The sequence below is a fragment of the Panulirus ornatus genome, chromosome 33, assembly GCF_036320965.1.
Source record: "Panulirus ornatus isolate Po-2019 chromosome 33, ASM3632096v1, whole genome shotgun sequence".
Classification (NCBI taxonomy): domain Eukaryota; kingdom Metazoa; phylum Arthropoda; class Malacostraca; order Decapoda; family Palinuridae; genus Panulirus; species Panulirus ornatus.
The window spans coordinates 5,796,525-5,817,802 of NC_092256.1; the positions used below are offsets into that span (position 1 = coordinate 5,796,525).

At 42.9% G+C, this 21,278-nt stretch overlaps 1 protein-coding gene across 5 annotated transcripts in view; it reads left to right on the forward strand.

The window, feature by feature from the left end:
• The window catches only part of LOC139759418 (uncharacterized), an 853,213-nt gene that overhangs the window by 677,856 nt on the left and 154,079 nt on the right, over nucleotides 1-21,278 (forward strand). For 4 of the 5 annotated variants that reach the window (XM_071681513.1, XM_071681509.1, XM_071681510.1 and 1 more), the window contains exons 5-6: nucleotides 81-311; nucleotides 3,838-4,031. In XM_071681513.1, the coding sequence (XP_071537614.1) occupies nucleotides 81-311; nucleotides 3,838-4,031 (425 nt within the window). The remainder of the gene's footprint in view (nucleotides 1-80; nucleotides 312-3,837; nucleotides 4,032-21,278) is intronic. The other variant, XM_071681512.1, reaches the window with a different exon arrangement.

The window sequence follows — 21,278 nt, forward strand, 5'->3', positions numbered from 1 at the left end:
CTTTACTTTGCCAGTTTTACCAGTATATCGTTAAATTTCTTGTTGTGTGATTACTAACCACTGCACTACCTCACCCCTAGCTTGCCTCAGCGAATAAGGAAGCGTATTAACCAGATCCACAAACCACAGTCCTTTGAAGTTGACGATGGGTCTCCCGGGCCGCCTCAACCCCAGGTCAGCGAGAAGTCACGCCTCTTGGGTGACGAGAGGATCAGTCAGAAGTCAGGATTTGAACAGCCAGCCAGTCAGAGTGTAAAGCACGGAGGAGAAGCAGCCAATCTCAAGTCGAATTCTTCGTTTGACGTTGTTGAGTTAGTGTTTAATCGTCTTTCTGTCGTCTCTTTAGGGGTAATTCTGTTTTTTCTTTTGTCATCTTTAACGTGAGACCTTCCGGGTGCATCATCGATATCGTAAACTCATGAACCCAAACTGGTGACGTCTTGCTCCTGCTGAAAGAAAGGCCTGTCTGGAATCACGATTCATCTTTCCTCTTCAAAGGCAATTCAGATCCATAGAAAAGTTGCTCATTTTTAAGCATCTGTATGAAAACTATGCCGTCAGTTATAGATGAATGTGGTCGTCTAATGACTTTTACGTAACTGTTGCTTTGATGATGTAGACTGGTGGTTAAGTTGGACTAGAGTATACGTTATGAGGGAAGAGAAAGCGTTGATCTCTGCTCTGTGGGATGATATTGTATATTCTTGTATGCTGATGATTAAGATATAATGAGATAGATCCTGATTTACGACACTGACAGTATACACATCCTGTAAATGCAGACAGTATAGATGGGTTCCAGAAGACATATGATAACACAAGGAAGTTGAGGAGACGGGGCCTCACAAGTGGTGAACTCTCCTTATGTTGATAGATCCCCCCCCCCCTTCTCTCTCTCTCTCTCTCTCTCTCTCTCTCTCTCTCTCTCTCTCTCTCTCTCTCTCTCTCTCTCTCTCTCTCTCTCTCTCTCTCTCTCTCTCTCTCGCCCCTGCAGATCACATATTAAGATACATCTCACAAACGAAGGGATGCCGCCTAGAATCTTAAGGTTCATGCCATGGAACGTCAAATAGCATTTAAGCCAAAGGGCACATTAAGTCTTAACCCTTCCTGTCTCCCTCCCCCGTTTCAGGATTTTCTATTTTAGGAGGAACTTCCCCGTAGAGCTCCACTCTACCACACCCTCCCTACCTGACAACCCTAGACTCGGGAATACTTCTCTCAGACCAATGATCTTACGAGGAGAATCCACAACCTCTCATGCCATCCTTGAACCTCGCTGTCCCATGATGTGGTGGCTTTCGGGCATCCACCTCCCCACCCATCCACCCAATCTTCGGTCCAATTGTCCCAAGTTCCTGTCTGGTATCCCTCCCTACCTCAGTCGCACCTGCTGCCCATCAGAGGTGTACGGCCTCCCAGGCATCCGCTTCCCTTCTGCCCAACAAACCCTGGAAGCGAGTGGACCCTAACCAGGTTTACTCCGTGAGATGAGGGAGGGAACCCTTGGTTCCCGTGGATCAACACAGTAATCCGCCACACTTAATGCTCACTTTGCAGCCTTAATTTTCAATCGATTTTTCACTGATGTGAAAGAGAGATGCTTTAGCACAAGATGTCATTTTGGGACGTACTCACTGTGCCATTATCTTGTGTATATGTTCATCCGATGGGATGCGATGGTCCTGGCCAGCCATGTCCAGAGTGTGTAATGCGCTCTACAACCAGAGAGGGAAGGTCAGTGCGACATCAATCATTATACCAAACCATTTCATGCAGTGTCATCATCCATGGCCAACTTTGGATTGAGACAGACGTCTCCCCGCGGCGTGTGGGCTGGCTGAAGTGACCTTCTCTTAGTCCCTACGAACTTGCTTCAAACCTTGATTTTACGAACGTGCTCAAGTGCCAGATACTTTCTCTACTTCTTGTATATAATTCAACAGCAGTATCCTAAATATTGTAATCATTCAAACGTGATGCATATTTTTGGGTGATTTGCTCCTTTTAGCTATCAGTTCATTGGATTCATTCTTGAATCGTTTACGTAAAGGATTTGATCTGACGATACCAGCGGAACCTGTTGCTCCTTATCAACTGTAGCGTCAGTCATCCCTCCTTAGAAACACTGCGGGCCTTCTCCGTCTGGCGGATGCCTCGCACTGTTTGATACTCTTGTCAACTTTAATATTGATCTTCACGGCGGCGCTCTCTTTGTTTGGTAGGATTGGAACCTCTCCACTTCATTCCAGACTTTCTTTTTATCTTAATTTCTTAATCAACGTGATTAATTCAACACCAATCTTCGTAAAGGGGAAAAACACGCTCTAGATTGAAAGTGCGATAAATGGAATAAAACTGGAACTGTCTCAAACACATTTCCGTTACCTTCTCAGCGAAGACAACTATATATTTTCCAAGAAAAACTAGGCACTGATGGCCATGGTGGATGTATTAGTATAATTAGAGACTTCATTTTTATTTATGGCAATGAGGGAAGAGCTAATGAGTGGGTTGATAATAATGAGGGAAGAGTTAATGATGGGGTTGATAATAATGAGGTTTGGTGGCAAGATGACGGGGACTCGGGGAGGCGAGAGAATGGTGAAGTTCTTAGTTGCCGAGTCAATATGGAAGATGACGTGTGATCATAACGGATGGTGGAGACACAAGCAGATGATATGTAAATGATGACGTTAATACGTATGTTGACGTATCACGAGGAATGTTGGGACTTTGGCAGGAAGGGCAATAGGGAAGCTGTTCATAATCAGGTTGAGGCCTGTTGGCAGAACAGACGGGACTTGTGTATATAAGAAGTGACCCGCTGTGTTGTACCCTGGTCACATAACTTGTGGTAGTTGCTGCTTAACCTGTTGCCTATTCACTGTCTTTTTGTGGCCTTCATTTTACATGTAAATGAGAAGTTCTTGTACTATGGTGTAGTGGAAGTTCCTCGCGAGTGCTTTGGTTTTCATTATGTATCCCATTTTAATGTTTTTCTTATAGATTATTAATGTGTTTTCTGCCTAAAGCCAAGTGCATGTGTATGACAGCTTAGTAGTACGTCCATACCGTCTACTCCTCAGACTTCCGTCAGCCAGGTACGTTCAGGCCAGAAGACGTACTTATGAGGCGCCCTCTGAGGATGTAAGTGCTGCTGGGTCGAAGTCCTGGCAGAAAACGTCAATTTCTTCACCACAGGATGTGTATAATGCGTTGAGGTCCTTTGTGATATAGTGCTTTCCTTCGTGGCTGTCAGTGGTGTTGCTTTAGCTTGTATGTAAACATCTGTACAGGTGTGCGTGTGTGTTTATCGTGTGCACAGCCGACCTTCACTCACAGATTGATATAATATTAAATTAGGAACTGAAAGGGTGTAAATTTCTAGTCTCTGTATTCATACATCTTGACTGGGAACACAAACAAGTCAAAACAGATAAGCTTTTCGCAGATATTACCTCTACATACGAATAAACAATCACAGAACTAGAATTGATAGTAATTAATGTGGGATGTTTTGACTTTATAAAATGGAGCTGACATGAGCCCAGCGTCAAGTGACTAATGTGAGCGAGGCTGTTGTGATCAAGTCAGTACGTACACAGGGTGCAGAGTGCAGCAGGAAGTATATAGAGAGCCATTACGTTTGTTATCATGGAAGTCATGAAGATCTTTGCATGGATTCTCATTTCCCAGTCTTGAATTTTCAGTAACCTTCAAGTATTAGGATTTTTCAGGCTTCCATACACCAAATTCAATGCTACTGTTCCTCGCGACATTTGGATTATCTTGCCACATTGACACACTAGTCTCCCCTTCCTCCCTCCACGTCAGGAGCCCCTCCCGTGGACGGTTCGCCTGGAAACGTCGAGGTCTGGAAAAGAGCAAGTCACTCGACCAGTCGGAGTTCTTGGCCTCCTTGAGTGGCGCCACCAGCACGACAGGAGGCGCTGCGGCCACCACCACCTCCTCCACCTGGGTGGATGACGACCAGCGCCGGGAGAGCGATTCTGACGATGGGGAGAGAGGTAAGGAGCGAGCCTGGAGGGGCCACTTAAGTAGAAATGCCTCCTTTAACAGCGAAGCTGTTGAATTTTCTTTTTTCCTCCCATCTCCCTGTGACCTTACCACGTTTTGATTAAGAGTCAAGGAACTCAAGTTAATCTCTTCCGCATTATTTATATCTTACTCTCAATTTTTTCTTTCACCCGAGATGTGCTACGGTTTGGGCATGTTTTGCTTCTATAGCATCATACCATCCAGGACCCTTCTTATGGGATGGGAGTTGGGGCTCTTAGAGCTGCGAGTCTGTATTCTGCGTAGAAGACAAAGAACTTATGTATTCCTCTGGAGCAAGAAGGCTCTCAGTAAGACTCGTTCTTTTCGTCCACTGAGGATGGTACTGTCTAGCCAAATGACCTTTTGCTCGCAATGTAACCATCTGACAACGGAATCCAGTAACATCTCAACTTTTCCTGCCATAGCAAGATAGCTTTAAGAACAAATCATTATTAGCCCCAGTTGCAAACATTAATCTTTAGATGTCATATTTATTGTACTGAAACCAGAGCCTACCTTCTACAGTTAAACCCAGTAGACTTGACTGTTTCGTATGCCCCCGTTTCATCACGTTGTCCCCCATATATCACTTCGAGTAATTAATTCTATTCCGTCCACGCCTTTTACCCTTTTGACAATTCAGGACCATGTACTTAAAATGCCTCCTTCACTCCATCCTGTCATACCCTTCTTGGTTCCCCTGCCCCGAACACTCTCGTATTTGTAACTCATAATCCTACATAGGATACTTCGGCCCAACCCACGAACTCACACTTTAACCGTTTGGTTACACAACACAATGCCAAAAAACCTGGAAACATTCCAGCATATTACCTCTCCTGACACGCGCCAAACCGTTCACCTCTATATCGCACCAGTAATTAGTATCCATATTCTTCAAAAACTTCATCGATAATGAAATGAACCTAAGTGTTTAACTCTTGCCCACATAGCGTGGATATAGACCCAATCACTCCACTACCACACTGCGCACACACCTCACACCCATTTGGCATAACTTCAACCGACCATAACCCTCCATAACAGTACTAGGAGCAATAGATATCATCAAAGCATTTAATATACAAACATATATATATATGGTTGTTTAATTTGTTTATGGATGGGGTTGTTAGGGAGGTAAATGCAAGAGTCTTGGAAAGAGGGGCAAGTATGAAGTCTGTTGGGGATGAGAGAGCTTGGGAAGTGAGTCAGTTGTTGTTCGCTGATGATACAGCGCTGGTGGCGGATTCATGTGAGAAACTGCAGAAGCTGGTGACGGAGTTTGGTAAAGTGTGTGGAAGAAGAAAGTTAAGAGTAAATGTGAATAAGAGCAAGGTTATTAGGTACAGTAGGGTTGAGGGTCAAGTCAATTGGGAGGTGAGTTTGAATGGTGAAAAACTGGAGGAAGTGAAGTGTTTTAGATATCTTGGAGTGGATCTGTCAGCGGATGGAACCATGGAAGCGGAAGTGGATCATAGGGTGGGGGAGGGGGCGAAAATTTTGGGAGCCTTGAAAAATGTGTGGAAGTCGAGAACATTATCCCGGAAAGCAAAAATGGGTATGTTTGAAGGAATAGTAGTTCCAACAATGTTGTATGGTTGCGAGGCGTGGGCTATGGATAGAGTTGTGCGCAGGAGGATGGATGTGCTGGAAATGAGATGTTTGAGGACAATGTGTGGTGTGAGGTGGTTTGATCGAGTAAGTAACGTAAGGGTAAGAGAGATGTGTGGAAATAAAAAGAGCGTGGTTGAGAGAGCAGAAGAGGGTGTTTTAAAATGGTTTGGGCACATGGAGAGAATGAGTGAGGAAAGATTGACCAAGAGGATATATGTGTCGGAGGTGGAGGGAACGAGGAGAAGAGGGAGACCAAATTGGAGGTGGAAAGATGGAGTGAAAAAGATTTTGTGTGATCGGGGCCTGAACATGCAGGAGGGTGAAAGGAGGGCAAGGAATAGAGTGAATTGGAGCGATGTGGTATACAGGGGTTGACGTGCTGTCAGTGGATTGAATCAAGGCATGTGAAGCGTCCGGGGTAAACCATGGAAAGCTGTGTAGGTATGTATATTTGTGTGTGTGGACGTGTGTATGTACATGTGTATGGGGGGGGGTTGGGCCATTTCTTTCGTCTGTTTCCTTGCGCTACCTCGCAAACGCGGGAGACAGCGACAAAGTATAAAAAAAAAAAAAAAAAAAAAAATATATATATATATATATATATATATATATATATATATATATATATATATATATATATATATATATATCCCTGGGGATAGGGGAGAAAGAATACTTCCCACGCATTCCTCACGTGTCGTAGAAGGCGACTAAAGGGGACGGGAGCGGGGGCCCAGAAACCCTCCCCTCCTTGTATTTTAACTTTCTAAAAGGGGAAACAGAAGAAGGAGTCACACGGGGAGTGCTCATCCTCCTCGAAGGCTCAGATTGGGGTGTCTAAATTTGTGTGGATATAACCAAGATGAGAAAAAAGGAGAGATAGGTAGTATGTTTGAGGAAAGGAACCTGGATGTTTTGGCTCTGAGTGAAACGAAGCTCAAGGAGAAAGGGGAAGAGTGGTTTGGGAATGTCTTGGGAGTAAAGTCAGGGGTTAGTGAGAGGACAAGAGCAAGGGAAGGAGTAGCACTACTCCTAAAACAGGAGTTGTGGAAGTATGTGATAGAGTGTAAGAAAGTAATTTCTAGATTGATATGGGTAGAACTGAAAGTTGATGGAGAGAGATGGGTGATTATTGGTGCATATGCACCTGGGCATGAGAAGAAAGATCATGAGAGGCAAGTGTTTTGGGAGCAGCTGAATAAGTGTGTTAGTGGTTTTGATGCACAAGACCGGGTTATAGTGATGGGTGATTTGAATGGAAAGGTGAGTAATGTGGCACTTGAGGGATAATTGGTATACATGGGGTGTTCAGTGTTGTAAATGGAAATGATGAAGAGCTTGTAGATTTATGTGCTGAAAAAGGACTGGTGATTGGGAATACATGGTTTAAAAAGCGAGATATACATAAGTATGCGTATGTAAGTAGAAGAGATGGCCAGAGAGAGTTATTGGATTACGTGTTAATTGATAGGCGCGCGAAAGAGAGACTTTTGGATGTTAATGTGCTGAGAGGTGCAACTGGAGGGATTTCTGATCATAATCTTGTGGAGGCGAAGATGAAGATTTGTAGGGGTTTTCAGAAAAGAAGAGAAAATGTTGGGGTGAAGAGAGTGGTGAGAGTGAGTGAGCTTGGGAAGGAGACTTGTATGAGGAAGTACCAGGAGAGACTGAGTACAGAATGGAAAAAGGTGAGAACAAAGCAGGTAAGGGGACTGGGGGAGGAATGGGATGTATTTAGGGAAGCAGTGATGGCTTGCGCAAAAGATGCTTGTGGCATGAGAAGCGAGGGAGGTGGGTTGATTAGAAAGGGTAGTGAGTGGTGGGATGAAGAAGTAAGATTATTAGTGAAAGAGAAGAGAGAGGCATTTCGACGATTTTTGCAGGGAAAAAATGCAAATGAGTGGGAGATGTATAAAAGAAAGAGGCAGGAGGTCAAGAGAAAGGTGCAAGAGGTGAAAAGAGGGCAAATGAGAGTTGGGGTGAGAGAGTATCATTAAATTTTAGGGAGAATAAAAAGATGTTTTGGAAGTAGATAAATAAAGTGCGTAAGACAAGGGAGCAGATGGGAACTTCAGTGAAGGGGGCTAATGGGGAGGTGATAACAAGTAGTGGTGATGTGAGAAGGAGATGGAGTGAGTATTTTGAAGGTTTGTTGAATGTGTTTGATGATAGAGTGGCAGATATAGGGTGTTTTGGTCGAGGTGGTGTGCAAAGTGAGAGGGTTAGGGAAAATTATTTGGTAAACAGAGAAGAGGTAGTAGTAGCTTTGCGGAAGATGAAAGCTGGCAAGGCAGCAGGTTTGGATGGTATTGCAGTGGAATATATTCAAAAAGGGGGTGACTGTATTGTTGACTGGTTGGTAAAGTTATGTAATGTATGTATGATTCATGGTGAGGTGCCTGAGGATTGGCGGAATGCGTGCATAGTGCCATTGTACAAAGGCAAAGGGGATAAGAGTGAGTACTCAAATTACAGAGGTGTAAGTTTGTTGAGTATTCCTGGTAAATTATATGGGAGGGTATTGATTGAGGGGGTGAAGGCATGTACAGAGCTTCAGACTGGGGAAGAGCAGTGTGGTTTCAGAAGTGGTAGAGGATGTGTGGATCAGGTGTTTCCTTTGAAGAACGTATGTGAGAAATACTTAGAAAAACAAATGGATTTGTATGTAGCATTTATGGATCTGGAGAAGGCATATGATAGAGTTGATAGAGATGTTGTGTGGAAGGTATTAAGAATATATGGTGTGGGAGGCAAGTTGTTAGAAGCAGTGAAAAGTTTTTATTGAGGATGTAAGGCATGTGTACGTGTAGGAAGAGAGGAAAGTGATTGGCTCTCAGTGAATGTAGGTTTGCGGCAGGGGTGTGTGATGTCTCCATGGTTGTTTAATTTGTTTATGGATGGGTTTGTTAGGGAGCTGAATGCAAGAGTTTTGGAAAGAGGGGCAAGTATGAAGTCTGTTGGGGATGAGAGCTTGGGAAGTGAGTCAGTTGTTGTTCGCTGATGGTACAGCGCTGGTGGCTGATTCATGTGAGAAACTGCAGAAGCTGGTGACTGAGTTTGGTAAAGTGTGTGAAAGAAGAAAGTTAAGAGTAAATGTGAATAAGAGCAAGGTTATTAGGTACAGTAGGGTTGAGGGTCAAGTCAATTGGGAGGTAAGTTTGAATGGAGAAAAACTGGAGGAAGTAAAGTGTTTTAGATATCTGGGAGTGGATCTGGCAGCGGATGGAACCATGGAAGCGGAAGTGAATCATAGGGTGAGGGAGGGGCGAAAATTCTGGGAGCCTTGAAGAATGTGTGGAAGTCGAGAACATTATCTCGGAAAGCAAAAATGGGTATGTTTGAAGGAATAGTGGTTCAACAATGTTGTATGGCTGCGAGGCGTGGGCTATGGATAGAGTTGTGCGCAGGAGGATGGATGTGCTGGAAATGAGATGTATGAGGATAATGTGTGGTGTGAGGTGGTTTGATCGAGTAAGTAACGTAAGGGTAAGAGAGATGTGTGGAAATAAAAAGAGCGTGGTTGAGAGAGCAGAAGAGGGTGTTTTGAAATGGTTTGGTCACATGGAGAGAATGAGTGAGGAAAGATTGATCAAGAGGATATATGTGTCGGAGGTGGAGGGAACGAGAAGTGGGAGACCAAATTGGAGGTGGAAAGATGGAGTGAAAAAGATTTTTTGTGATCGGGGCCTGAACTTGCAGGAGGGTGAAAGGAGGGCAAGGAATAGAGTGAATTGGATCGATGTGGTATACCGGGGTTGACGTGCTGTCAGTGGATTGAATCAGGGCATGTGAAGCGTCTGGGGTAAACCATGGAAAGCTGTGTAGGTATGTATATTTGCGTGTGTGGACGTATGTATATACATGTGTATGGGGGTGGGTTGGGCCATTTCTTTTTCGTCTGTTTCCTTGCGTACCTCGCAAACGCGGGAGACAGCGACAAAAAAAAATATATCTATATATAAAGAGAAAGCGGCAAGAGGTCAAGAGGAGGGTACAGGGACTGAAAAAGAAGACAAATGAGAGTTGAGGTGAGCGAATATCAACAAACTTCAAGGCGAATAAGAAATGTTTTAGGAGGTTAAAAGTGTAAGAAAAACAAGAGAGCAAATGGACATCGATGAAGGGAGCAAATGGGGAAGTAGCAACAGGGATGAGGTGAAGACGAGATGGAGTAAGACTATGAAGGATTGTCGAAAGTGTTTCATTGATACGGTGGCAGATGTAGGGTGTTTTTATCGGGGATGTAAGCAAACATAGAGTAATGGCAAGTGTTTCCACGAAAAGAGAAGAGATGTTACGAATATATGGTGTGGGAGGATATCTGTCAGAAGCGGTGAGGAGTGTATGGGAGGGAAAGGTGAGTGGAAAGTGTCAAGAATATATATATATATATATATATATATATATATATATATATATATATATATATATATATATATATATATATATATATATATATGAGGATTGGCGGAATGCGTGCATAGTGCCATTGTACAAAGGCAAAGGGGATAAGAGTGAGTGCTTGAATTACAGAGGTATAAGTTTGTTGAGTATTCCTGGTAAATTATATGGGAGGGTATTGATTGAGAGGGTGAAGGCATGTACAGAGCATCAGATTGGGGAGGAGCAGTGTGGTTTCAGAAGTGGTAGAGGATGTGTGGATCAGGTGTTTGCTTTGAAGAATGTATGTGAGAAATACTTAGAAAAGCAAATGGATTTGTATGTAGCATTTATGGATCTGGAGAAGGCATATGATAGAGTTGATAGAGATGCTCTGTGGAAGGTATTAAGAATATATGGTGTGGGAGGCAAGTTGTTAGAAGCAGTGAAAAGTTTTTATCGAGGATGTAAGGCATGTGTACGTGTAGGAAGAGAGGAAAGTGATTGGTTCTCAGTGAATGTAGATTTGCGGCAGGGGTGTGTGATGTCTCCATGGTTGTTTAATTTGTTTATGGATGGGGTTGTTAGGGAGGTGAATGCAAGAGTTTTGGAAAGAGGGGCAAGTATGAAGTCTGTTGTGGATGAGAGAGCTTGGGAAGTGAGTCAGTTGTTGTTCGCTGATGATACAGCGCTGGTGGCTGATTCATGTGAGAAACTGCAGAAGCTGGTGACTGAGTTTGGTAAAGTGTGTGAAAGAAGAAAGTTAAGAGTGAATATGAATAAGAGCAAGGTAATTAGGTACAGTAGGGTTGAGGGTCAAGTCAATTGGGAGGTAAGTTTGAATGGAGAAAAATTGGAGGAAGTAAAGTGTTTTAGATATCTGGGAGTGGATCTGGCAGCGGATGGAACCATGGAAGCGGAAGTGGATCATAGGGTGGGGAAGGGGGCGAAAATTCTGGGAGCCTTGAAGAATGTGTGGAAGTCGATAACATTATCTCGGAAAGCAAAAATGGGTATGTTTGAAGGAATAGTGGTTCAAACAATGTTGTATGGTTGCGAGGCGTGGGCTATGGATAGAGTTGTGCGGAGGAGGATGGATGTGCTGGAAATGAGATGTTTGAATACAATGTGTGGTGTGAGGTGGTTTGATCGAGTAAGTAACGTAAGGGTAAGAGAGATGTGTGGAAATAAAAAGAGCGTGGTTGAGAGAGCAGAAGAGGGTGTTTTGAAATGGTTTGGGCACATGGAGAGAATGAGTGAGGAAAGATTGACCAAGAGGATATATGTGTCGGAGGTGGAGGGAACGAGGAGAAGTGGGAGACCAAATTGGAGGTGGAAAGATGGAGTGAAAAAGATTTTTTGTGATCGGGGCCTGAACATGCAGGAGGGTGAAAGGAGGGCAAGGAATAGAGTGAATTGGAGCGATGTGGTATACCGGGGTTGACGTGCTGTCAGTGGATTGAATCAGGGCATGTGAAGCGTCTGGGGTAAACCATGGAAAGCTGTGTAGGTATGTATATTTGCGTGTGTGGACGTATGTATATACATGTGTATGGGGGTGGGTTGGGCCATTTCTTTCGTCTGTTTCCTTGCGCTACATGGCAAACGCGGGAGACAGCGACAAAGCAAAAAAAAAAAAAAAAAAAATATATATATATATATATATATATATATATATATATATATATATATATATATATATATATATATATATATATATCCCTGGGGATAGGGGAGAAAGAATACTTCCCATGCATTCCTCACGTGTCGTAGAAGGCGACTAAAGGGGACGGGAGCGGGGGCCCAGAAACCCTCCCCTCCTTGTATTTTAACTTTCTAAAAGGGGAAACAGAAGAAGGAGTCACACGGGGAGTGCTCATCCTCCTCGAAGGCTCAGATTGGGGTGTCTAAATTTGTGTGGATATAACCAAGATGAGAAAAAAGGAGAGATAGGTAGTATGTTTGAGGAAAGGAACCTGGATGTTTTGGCTCTGAGTGAAACGAAGCTCAAGGAGAAAGGGGAAGAGTGGTTTGGGAATGTCTTGGGAGTAAAGTCAGGGGTTAGTGAGAGGACAAGAGCAAGGGAAGGAGTAGCACTACTCCTAAAACAGGAGTTGTGGAAGTATGTGATAGAGTGTAAGAAAGTAATTTCTAGATTGATATGGGTAGAACTGAAAGTTGATGGAGAGAGATGGGTGATTATTGGTGCATATGCACCTGGGCATGAGAAGAAAGATCATGAGAGGCAAGTGTTTTGGGAGCAGCTGAATAAGTGTGTTAGTGGTTTTGATGCACAAGACCGGGTTATAGTGATGGGTGATTTGAATGGAAAGGTGAGTAATGTGGCACTTGAGGGATAATTGGTATACATGGGGTGTTCAGTGTTGTAAATGGAAATGATGAAGAGCTTGTAGATTTATGTGCTGAAAAAGGACTGGTGATTGGGAATACATGGTTTAAAAAGCGAGATATACATAAGTATGCGTATGTAAGTAGAAGAGATGGCCAGAGAGAGTTATTGGATTACGTGTTAATTGATAGGCGCGCGAAAGAGAGACTTTTGGATGTTAATGTGCTGAGAGGTGCAACTGGAGGGATTTCTGATCATAATCTTGTGGAGGCGAAGATGAAGATTTGTAGGGGTTTTCAGAAAAGAAGAGAAAATGTTGGGGTGAAGAGAGTGGTGAGAGTGAGTGAGCTTGGGAAGGAGACTTGTATGAGGAAGTACCAGGAGAGACTGAGTACAGAATGGAAAAAGGTGAGAACAAAGCAGGTAAGGGGACTGGGGGAGGAATGGGATGTATTTAGGGAAGCAGTGATGGCTTGCGCAAAAGATGCTTGTGGCATGAGAAGCGAGGGAGGTGGGTTGATTAGAAAGGGTAGTGAGTGGTGGGATGAAGAAGTAAGATTATTAGTGAAAGAGAAGAGAGAGGCATTTCGACGATTTTTGCAGGGAAAAAATGCAAATGAGTGGGAGATGTATAAAAGAAAGAGGCAGGAGGTCAAGAGAAAGGTGCAAGAGGTGAAAAGAGGGCAAATGAGAGTTGGGGTGAGAGAGTATCATTAAATTTTAGGGAGAATAAAAAGATGTTTTGGAAGTAGATAAATAAAGTGCGTAAGACAAGGGAGCAGATGGGAACTTCAGTGAAGGGGGCTAATGGGGAGGTGATAACAAGTAGTGGTGATGTGAGAAGGAGATGGAGTGAGTATTTTGAAGGTTTGTTGAATGTGTTTGATGATAGAGTGGCAGATATAGGGTGTTTTGGTCGAGGTGGTGTGCAAAGTGAGAGGGTTAGGGAAAATTATTTGGTAAACAGAGAAGAGGTAGTAGTAGCTTTGCGGAAGATGAAAGCTGGCAAGGCAGCAGGTTTGGATGGTATTGCAGTGGAATATATTCAAAAAGGGGGTGACTGTATTGTTGACTGGTTGGTAAAGTTATGTAATGTATGTATGATTCATGGTGAGGTGCCTGAGGATTGGCGGAATGCGTGCATAGTGCCATTGTACAAAGGCAAAGGGGATAAGAGTGAGTACTCAAATTACAGAGGTGTAAGTTTGTTGAGTATTCCTGGTAAATTATATGGGAGGGTATTGATTGAGGGGGTGAAGGCATGTACAGAGCTTCAGACTGGGGAAGAGCAGTGTGGTTTCAGAAGTGGTAGAGGATGTGTGGATCAGGTGTTTCCTTTGAAGAACGTATGTGAGAAATACTTAGAAAAACAAATGGATTTGTATGTAGCATTTATGGATCTGGAGAAGGCATATGATAGAGTTGATAGAGATGTTGTGTGGAAGGTATTAAGAATATATGGTGTGGGAGGCAAGTTGTTAGAAGCAGTGAAAAGTTTTTATTGAGGATGTAAGGCATGTGTACGTGTAGGAAGAGAGGAAAGTGATTGGCTCTCAGTGAATGTAGGTTTGCGGCAGGGGTGTGTGATGTCTCCATGGTTGTTTAATTTGTTTATGGATGGGTTTGTTAGGGAGCTGAATGCAAGAGTTTTGGAAAGAGGGGCAAGTATGAAGTCTGTTGGGGATGAGAGCTTGGGAAGTGAGTCAGTTGTTGTTCGCTGATGGTACAGCGCTGGTGGCTGATTCATGTGAGAAACTGCAGAAGCTGGTGACTGAGTTTGGTAAAGTGTGTGAAAGAAGAAAGTTAAGAGTAAATGTGAATAAGAGCAAGGTTATTAGGTACAGTAGGGTTGAGGGTCAAGTCAATTGGGAGGTAAGTTTGAATGGAGAAAAACTGGAGGAAGTAAAGTGTTTTAGATATCTGGGAGTGGATCTGGCAGCGGATGGAACCATGGAAGCGGAAGTGAATCATAGGGTGAGGGAGGGGCGAAAATTCTGGGAGCCTTGAAGAATGTGTGGAAGTCGAGAACATTATCTCGGAAAGCAAAAATGGGTATGTTTGAAGGAATAGTGGTTCAACAATGTTGTATGGCTGCGAGGCGTGGGCTATGGATAGAGTTGTGCGCAGGAGGATGGATGTGCTGGAAATGAGATGTATGAGGATAATGTGTGGTGTGAGGTGGTTTGATCGAGTAAGTAACGTAAGGGTAAGAGAGATGTGTGGAAATAAAAAGAGCGTGGTTGAGAGAGCAGAAGAGGGTGTTTTGAAATGGTTTGGTCACATGGAGAGAATGAGTGAGGAAAGATTGATCAAGAGGATATATGTGTCGGAGGTGGAGGGAACGAGAAGTGGGAGACCAAATTGGAGGTGGAAAGATGGAGTGAAAAAGATTTTTTGTGATCGGGGCCTGAACTTGCAGGAGGGTGAAAGGAGGGCAAGGAATAGAGTGAATTGGATCGATGTGGTATACCGGGGTTGACGTGCTGTCAGTGGATTGAATCAGGGCATGTGAAGCGTCTGGGGTAAACCATGGAAAGCTGTGTAGGTATGTATATTTGCGTGTGTGGACGTATGTATATACATGTGTATGGGGGTGGGTTGGGCCATTTCTTTTTCGTCTGTTTCCTTGCGTACCTCGCAAACGCGGGAGACAGCGACAAAAAAAAATATATCTATATATAAAGAGAAAGCGGCAAGAGGTCAAGAGGAGGGTACAGGGACTGAAAAAGAAGACAAATGAGAGTTGAGGTGAGCGAATATCAACAAACTTCAAGGCGAATAAGAAATGTTTTAGGAGGTTAAAAGTGTAAGAAAAACAAGAGAGCAAATGGACATCGATGAAGGGAGCAAATGGGGAAGTAGCAACAGGGATGAGGTGAAGACGAGATGGAGTAAGACTATGAAGGATTGTCGAAAGTGTTTCATTGATACGGTGGCAGATGTAGGGTGTTTTTATCGGGGATGTAAGCAAACATAGAGTAATGGCAAGTGTTTCCACGAAAAGAGAAGAGATGTTACGAATATATGGTGTGGGAGGATATCTGTCAGAAGCGGTGAGGAGTGTATGGGAGGGAAAGGTGAGTGGAAAGTGTCAAGAATATATATATATATATATATATATATATATATATATATATATATATATATATATATATATATATATATATATATATATATATGAGGATTGGCGGAATGCGTGCATAGTGCCATTGTACAAAGGCAAAGGGGATAAGAGTGAGTGCTTGAATTACAGAGGTATAAGTTTGTTGAGTATTCCTGGTAAATTATATGGGAGGGTATTGATTGAGAGGGTGAAGGCATGTACAGAGCATCAGATTGGGGAGGAGCAGTGTGGTTTCAGAAGTGGTAGAGGATGTGTGGATCAGGTGTTTGCTTTGAAGAATGTATGTGAGAAATACTTAGAAAAGCAAATGGATTTGTATGTAGCATTTATGGATCTGGAGAAGGCATATGATAGAGTTGATAGAGATGCTCTGTGGAAGGTATTAAGAATATATGGTGTGGGAGGCAAGTTGTTAGAAGCAGTGAAAAGTTTTTATCGAGGATGTAAGGCATGTGTACGTGTAGGAAGAGAGGAAAGTGATTGGTTCTCAGTGAATGTAGATTTGCGGCAGGGGTGTGTGATGTCTCCATGGTTGTTTAATTTGTTTATGGATGGGGTTGTTAGGGAGGTGAATGCAAGAGTTTTGGAAAGAGGGGCAAGTATGAAGTCTGTTGTGGATGAGAGAGCTTGGGAAGTGAGTCAGTTGTTGTTCGCTGATGATACAGCGCTGGTGGCTGATTCATGTGAGAAACTGCAGAAGCTGGTGACTGAGTTTGGTAAAGTGTGTGAAAGAAGAAAGTTAAGAGTGAATATGAATAAGAGCAAGGTAATTAGGTACAGTAGGGTTGAGGGTCAAGTCAATTGGGAGGTAAGTTTGAATGGAGAAAAATTGGAGGAAGTAAAGTGTTTTAGATATCTGGGAGTGGATCTGGCAGCGGATGGAACCATGGAAGCGGAAGTGGATCATAGGGTGGGGAAGGGGGCGAAAATTCTGGGAGCCTTGAAGAATGTGTGGAAGTCGATAACATTATCTCGGAAAGCAAAAATGGGTATGTTTGAAGGAATAGTGGTTCAAACAATGTTGTATGGTTGCGAGGCGTGGGCTATGGATAGAGTTGTGCGGAGGAGGATGGATGTGCTGGAAATGAGATGTTTGAATACAATGTGTGGTGTGAGGTGGTTTGATCGAGTAAGTAACGTAAGGGTAAGAGAGATGTGTGGAAATAAAAAGAGCGTGGTTGAGAGAGCAGAAGAGGGTGTTTTGAAATGGTTTGGGCACATGGAGAGAATGAGTGAGGAAAGATTGACCAAGAGGATATATGTGTCGGAGGTGGAGGGAACGAGGAGAAGTGGGAGACCAAATTGGAGGTGGAAAGATGGAGTGAAAAAGATTTTTTGTGATCGGGGCCTGAACATGCAGGAGGGTGAAAGGAGGGCAAGGAATAGAGTGAATTGGAGCGATGTGGTATACCGGGGTTGACGTGCTGTCAGTGGATTGAATCAGGGCATGTGAAGCGTCTGGGGTAAACCATGGAAAGCTGTGTAGGTATGTATATTTGCGTGTGTGGACGTATGTATATACATGTGTATGGGGGTGGGTTTGGCCATTTCTTTCGTCTGTTTCCTTGCGCTACATGGCAAACGCGGGAGACAGCGACAAAGCAAAAAAAAAAAAAAAAAAATATATATATATATATATATATATATATATATATATATATATATATATATATATATATATATATATATATATATATATTTATATAAATTTTTAGATTGATAGGTAAATAGTTAGATAGATAGATAGTGAGGAATGATAACAATTAGAAGAGGTGAGGAGTTTTCATCAAGAAAGGTGTGTGTGCAAGGGGAAGGTAAAGAGGGATACGATTTGTTCCAGGTGAAGGTGGGTCTCCGGCATAGATGCGTTGTCACCATGGCTGTTTGATTTGTTAATGGATGGGTTGGTGATTGGGATTAATGCAAGGGTCTCGGAGTGAGGGTCAGGTATGCAGTTTGTTGGGGGTGAAGAGGTCTGGGAAGTGAGACAGTTGCTTTTTCTGAAGTTGATGCCTGAGTCTGGGAGAGTATATAAAAGAAAATTGAAAGTAAATATCAATAAAGGCAAAGTTTTTAGGTTTAGCTTTGCAAACTGGTTAGTTGAGATGTGAGTTTGGGCGGAGAAAACTTGGAGGAAGTGAAGTTTAGGTACCTGGAAATGGACGTGACCGATTGGATCCATGGAAGCGGAGGTGAGTCATAGTTTTGGTAAGGGGGCAAATCTTTAGGGAGCATTGAGGGTTGCAAGGGAAGAGATGCCACTATACGGGAGGACGAAGATGGGTATATTTGAAGTCATGGACTATAGATGAGAACGTACGGAAGGGGCTGAATGTGTTAGGTATGAAATGTTTAAAGATAATACAAAGTGGGAGTGTTCCTCGAATGAATAGAGGTAGTGTAAGACAGAGGTGTGGTAATATGAAGAATAAAGATGAGAGAATTGAAATGTGAGTGCTGAAATGGTTTGGACATATGGAGAGGTTGACAAAGAGGATATGTACGTCAAAAGTGGAGGGAGAAAGGAAGATAAAGAGACCGAATTGGATATGGAAAGATGGAGTGAATATGGTTTTAGATGCTCAGGGCCTGATTATGCAGGAAGATATAAGGAGTGCAGGGGATAGAGTAAATTAGAGCTATGTGATATACATGGGTCGACGTGGTGTCAGTGACCTGAACCAAGGCATATGAAGCAGTCGGGAGAAGCCATGGAAAAGTCTGTGGGGCTTGGTTGTGGGTAGGGGTTATTACAGTGCATTACACATGACATGGAGAGAATGGTTGTGAGCGAATAAGGTCATTTCTCCTGTCTCTGGCGCTACCTCGCTGACGGCGAACAAATATGGGAAAAATTCATTCATACCTCGTATCATCTGCATCGGCCAGAAACATTTTTATATGGTTCTATAACTGTCATTATCAGATGGAAATAAGTTTTAGCCACGTCGGATGGTGGTGAGAGTATGTTCGTACTGCGTGCAGTGTGTGTGTGTGTGTGTGTGTGTGTGTCGCATTAACTGTGTTGTGGAGTTGGTGCTTGGTGGCAGTTAGACGTGGGGAGGGTAGCGGTTCCCTGCCCTTGGTGGTGTTGTGTTGTCTCGTATCAATCAATACTTGTGTTTACATTGCCCTCAGGCTTGCCTGCGTGCTCAGGAGTGGCAAGCAACCAAGCCAGTATGTCAGTGCGAACATAGAGAACTGGAGCTCCTGTGTACCGGTAAATTGGTGCACTGGTGTTTTAGATGTTGTACTTTGGAGCTTTCGTGCCTCACCGGCACACTTAGGCATTTCCATGAGGGAGGAAGTCGCAGTAAATCCAGGTATAATGTCAGTTTTATGACAGTAAATACTATGAATACATGCGTCGCGCAATTACATTAAAAGTCAGCGCTGAATGTCAAATTTGACTATGTTCCGGTGTTCAGTTAATAAATATTAGATAGATATGCATTAATTTCCTGTACTGGATATGCATGAAAACACTCCCTCACCCTACCATGATAACTGATGGCGTAGCGCAGGGCTACTTGATCATAATTAGTGAAGTTGGTAACAAAAAAATCCCATGTGGCAGAGGTCTGGATGAAAGGCTTCACTTGAAATACCGTAATTAAAAGAATGAGTAACAGCACGCGATACCTGTCTCACACACATGTAGGTTCTCACAATAAAAGAAAAGAATATTTTGAGTTGATACATGAGATAATTTAATGAAATACTGCCAGTTACAGACGTACTGTAACGAGAGGTTTGGAACGATGTCGACTCCCTAGCCTTTGTAATAGATTCCTGCAGGATATATTCTGCCAGATGATATTTATGTTAAGGTCTCCTTGTTCCCTATCTTCATTCCTTAGGTTGAATTTCATCAGCATGTATCGGACCAACTTTGGAGTTTATTTCGGTCCAGTGTAGGTTAATACAGTCCTTCTCGATTTTAACTCCCCTCATCACCTCAGCATCATACGCAGACATGATCAGACAGGAGTTCAATCCTTAAGGCGAGTCATTCACACAGCTCAAGAAGAGCAATGGTTTCAGAACCATCCCCTGCGGTATGCCACGAGTGACCTCAACCCATTTCGAGGAGGCTTCTCTAATGCGTTCTTTCTTCCTTTCCCTTCTGTTCATGAACGGAGTCTACCACATATTCCTGCCTGGATACCCAGCTTCTCTACCAACCTCCTGTAAAGTTCAGTGTCTAATTCTTTGTGGCAGTCCAGACAGTCAATTTTCCCAGCCCTTTTCATTTGTCTCAAACACAACAGTCTTTCACAGGAATTTTTGAGGTTTGTTCTGGTGTAGGAAATCATCCATCCGCAGACCACAACAGGGAGATTGGTCTGTATCTTATTATTGACAGGTATACCGTTTCCCTTCCTCGACTCCCACGGCACATTACTCTTTTCCAATGACGTCATGAACGTTTCATACTGTTTGTCCAATGGACCTGCATACATCCTCACCTCGTATGAAGAAATTTCATCAGGACCTTGGGTTAAGACCCTTTAGTATTTTGTTTGCTTTCTTTAGAGATTTCAGTGTTCTCTTGTGCCTTCTTTTCCACTCCATCCCCCTGGTGTTGGGAGCGTATTTTTCAGTCATGAAATTTTGCATTTGTTGTTCATTTACTCACATATTCTTACATCATCCTCTGTGACTTTCCCTTCTGAATCCCTTAGCATGATTGGCTGCGCTAAAACCGACAACAGACTCCTAATGAATGCATGGAAAACTTTAGGATTATGTCGGTTTTTGTCCACAATATTTGCAAAGTTTCTCTGTTCTTTATTTCATATCCTCCTTGGCTCGTATCTTGCTCTTATAAAAGTGCTTGCTGGCTGGAGTGCCACCTACATCGTTACAGTATAAAGCGAAGCTCCTTCACTTCTTGTCATCTTTAAATGATCACTCTTCTCTCATTCTTTTAACTTTCCCTCTGTATTTAAGGCTGGAGTTACCAGTATTCATACTCCTTCATTCTAGATGTCACACTACCTTCCACCACAATGCTCTGGTTCCTGACTGCTACACTTCATATCCCAGTTTGTGTTGCCATGAAAATTGCTGAGTTCTGTGTAGTTCCCACGAGTATATCTCCCACTTGAGTCTGATCTTATATCTATTCCTCTTTGCATCCTCGTTTACAGCATAACCAAACTGAAATAATACATGACTATGTATTTTTTTTTCTCGATGGTATATTGTAGACGATGTTTTGAGTTTCCATGCTAGTAAGTATGAAGATAAGACCGAGTAGTGATGGTGTATCCGTCTCTTTCTTCCCAGAGTATTGGTGTTGGACATTTTCCCGTATAGACTTAAGAACTTATCTCCATAACTCTGTGTTGCCATGACAATCCACATTCCCCAAATTTCTATCTTAAAACTGAGATCCTCCATTGTTTGTACTCTACCTTCTCTGAAAAGTTTGTATTTAAATGCTTAATTACCATCCTAGTTAGGTTCCTGAATTGTTAAAACTGTATATACATGATCCGGCTCATCAAGGCTGGAGGGGATTTTTCTTATCAATACTGCTATGCATTTTCTTTCGTACATTTTCTTCTCATTGCGTATTCTTTCAATGGGTCATCTGTCAATATTTCCTGAGTGTTAAGGCTGTTTCCTCCCACGTATTTGTTCCATGCTACCGTGTATATCCCTGCATAGAATATGAGATTTTTCTGGTACGTTGTGTCTCCATAACTCCAACAATATCGTATATATATATATATATAT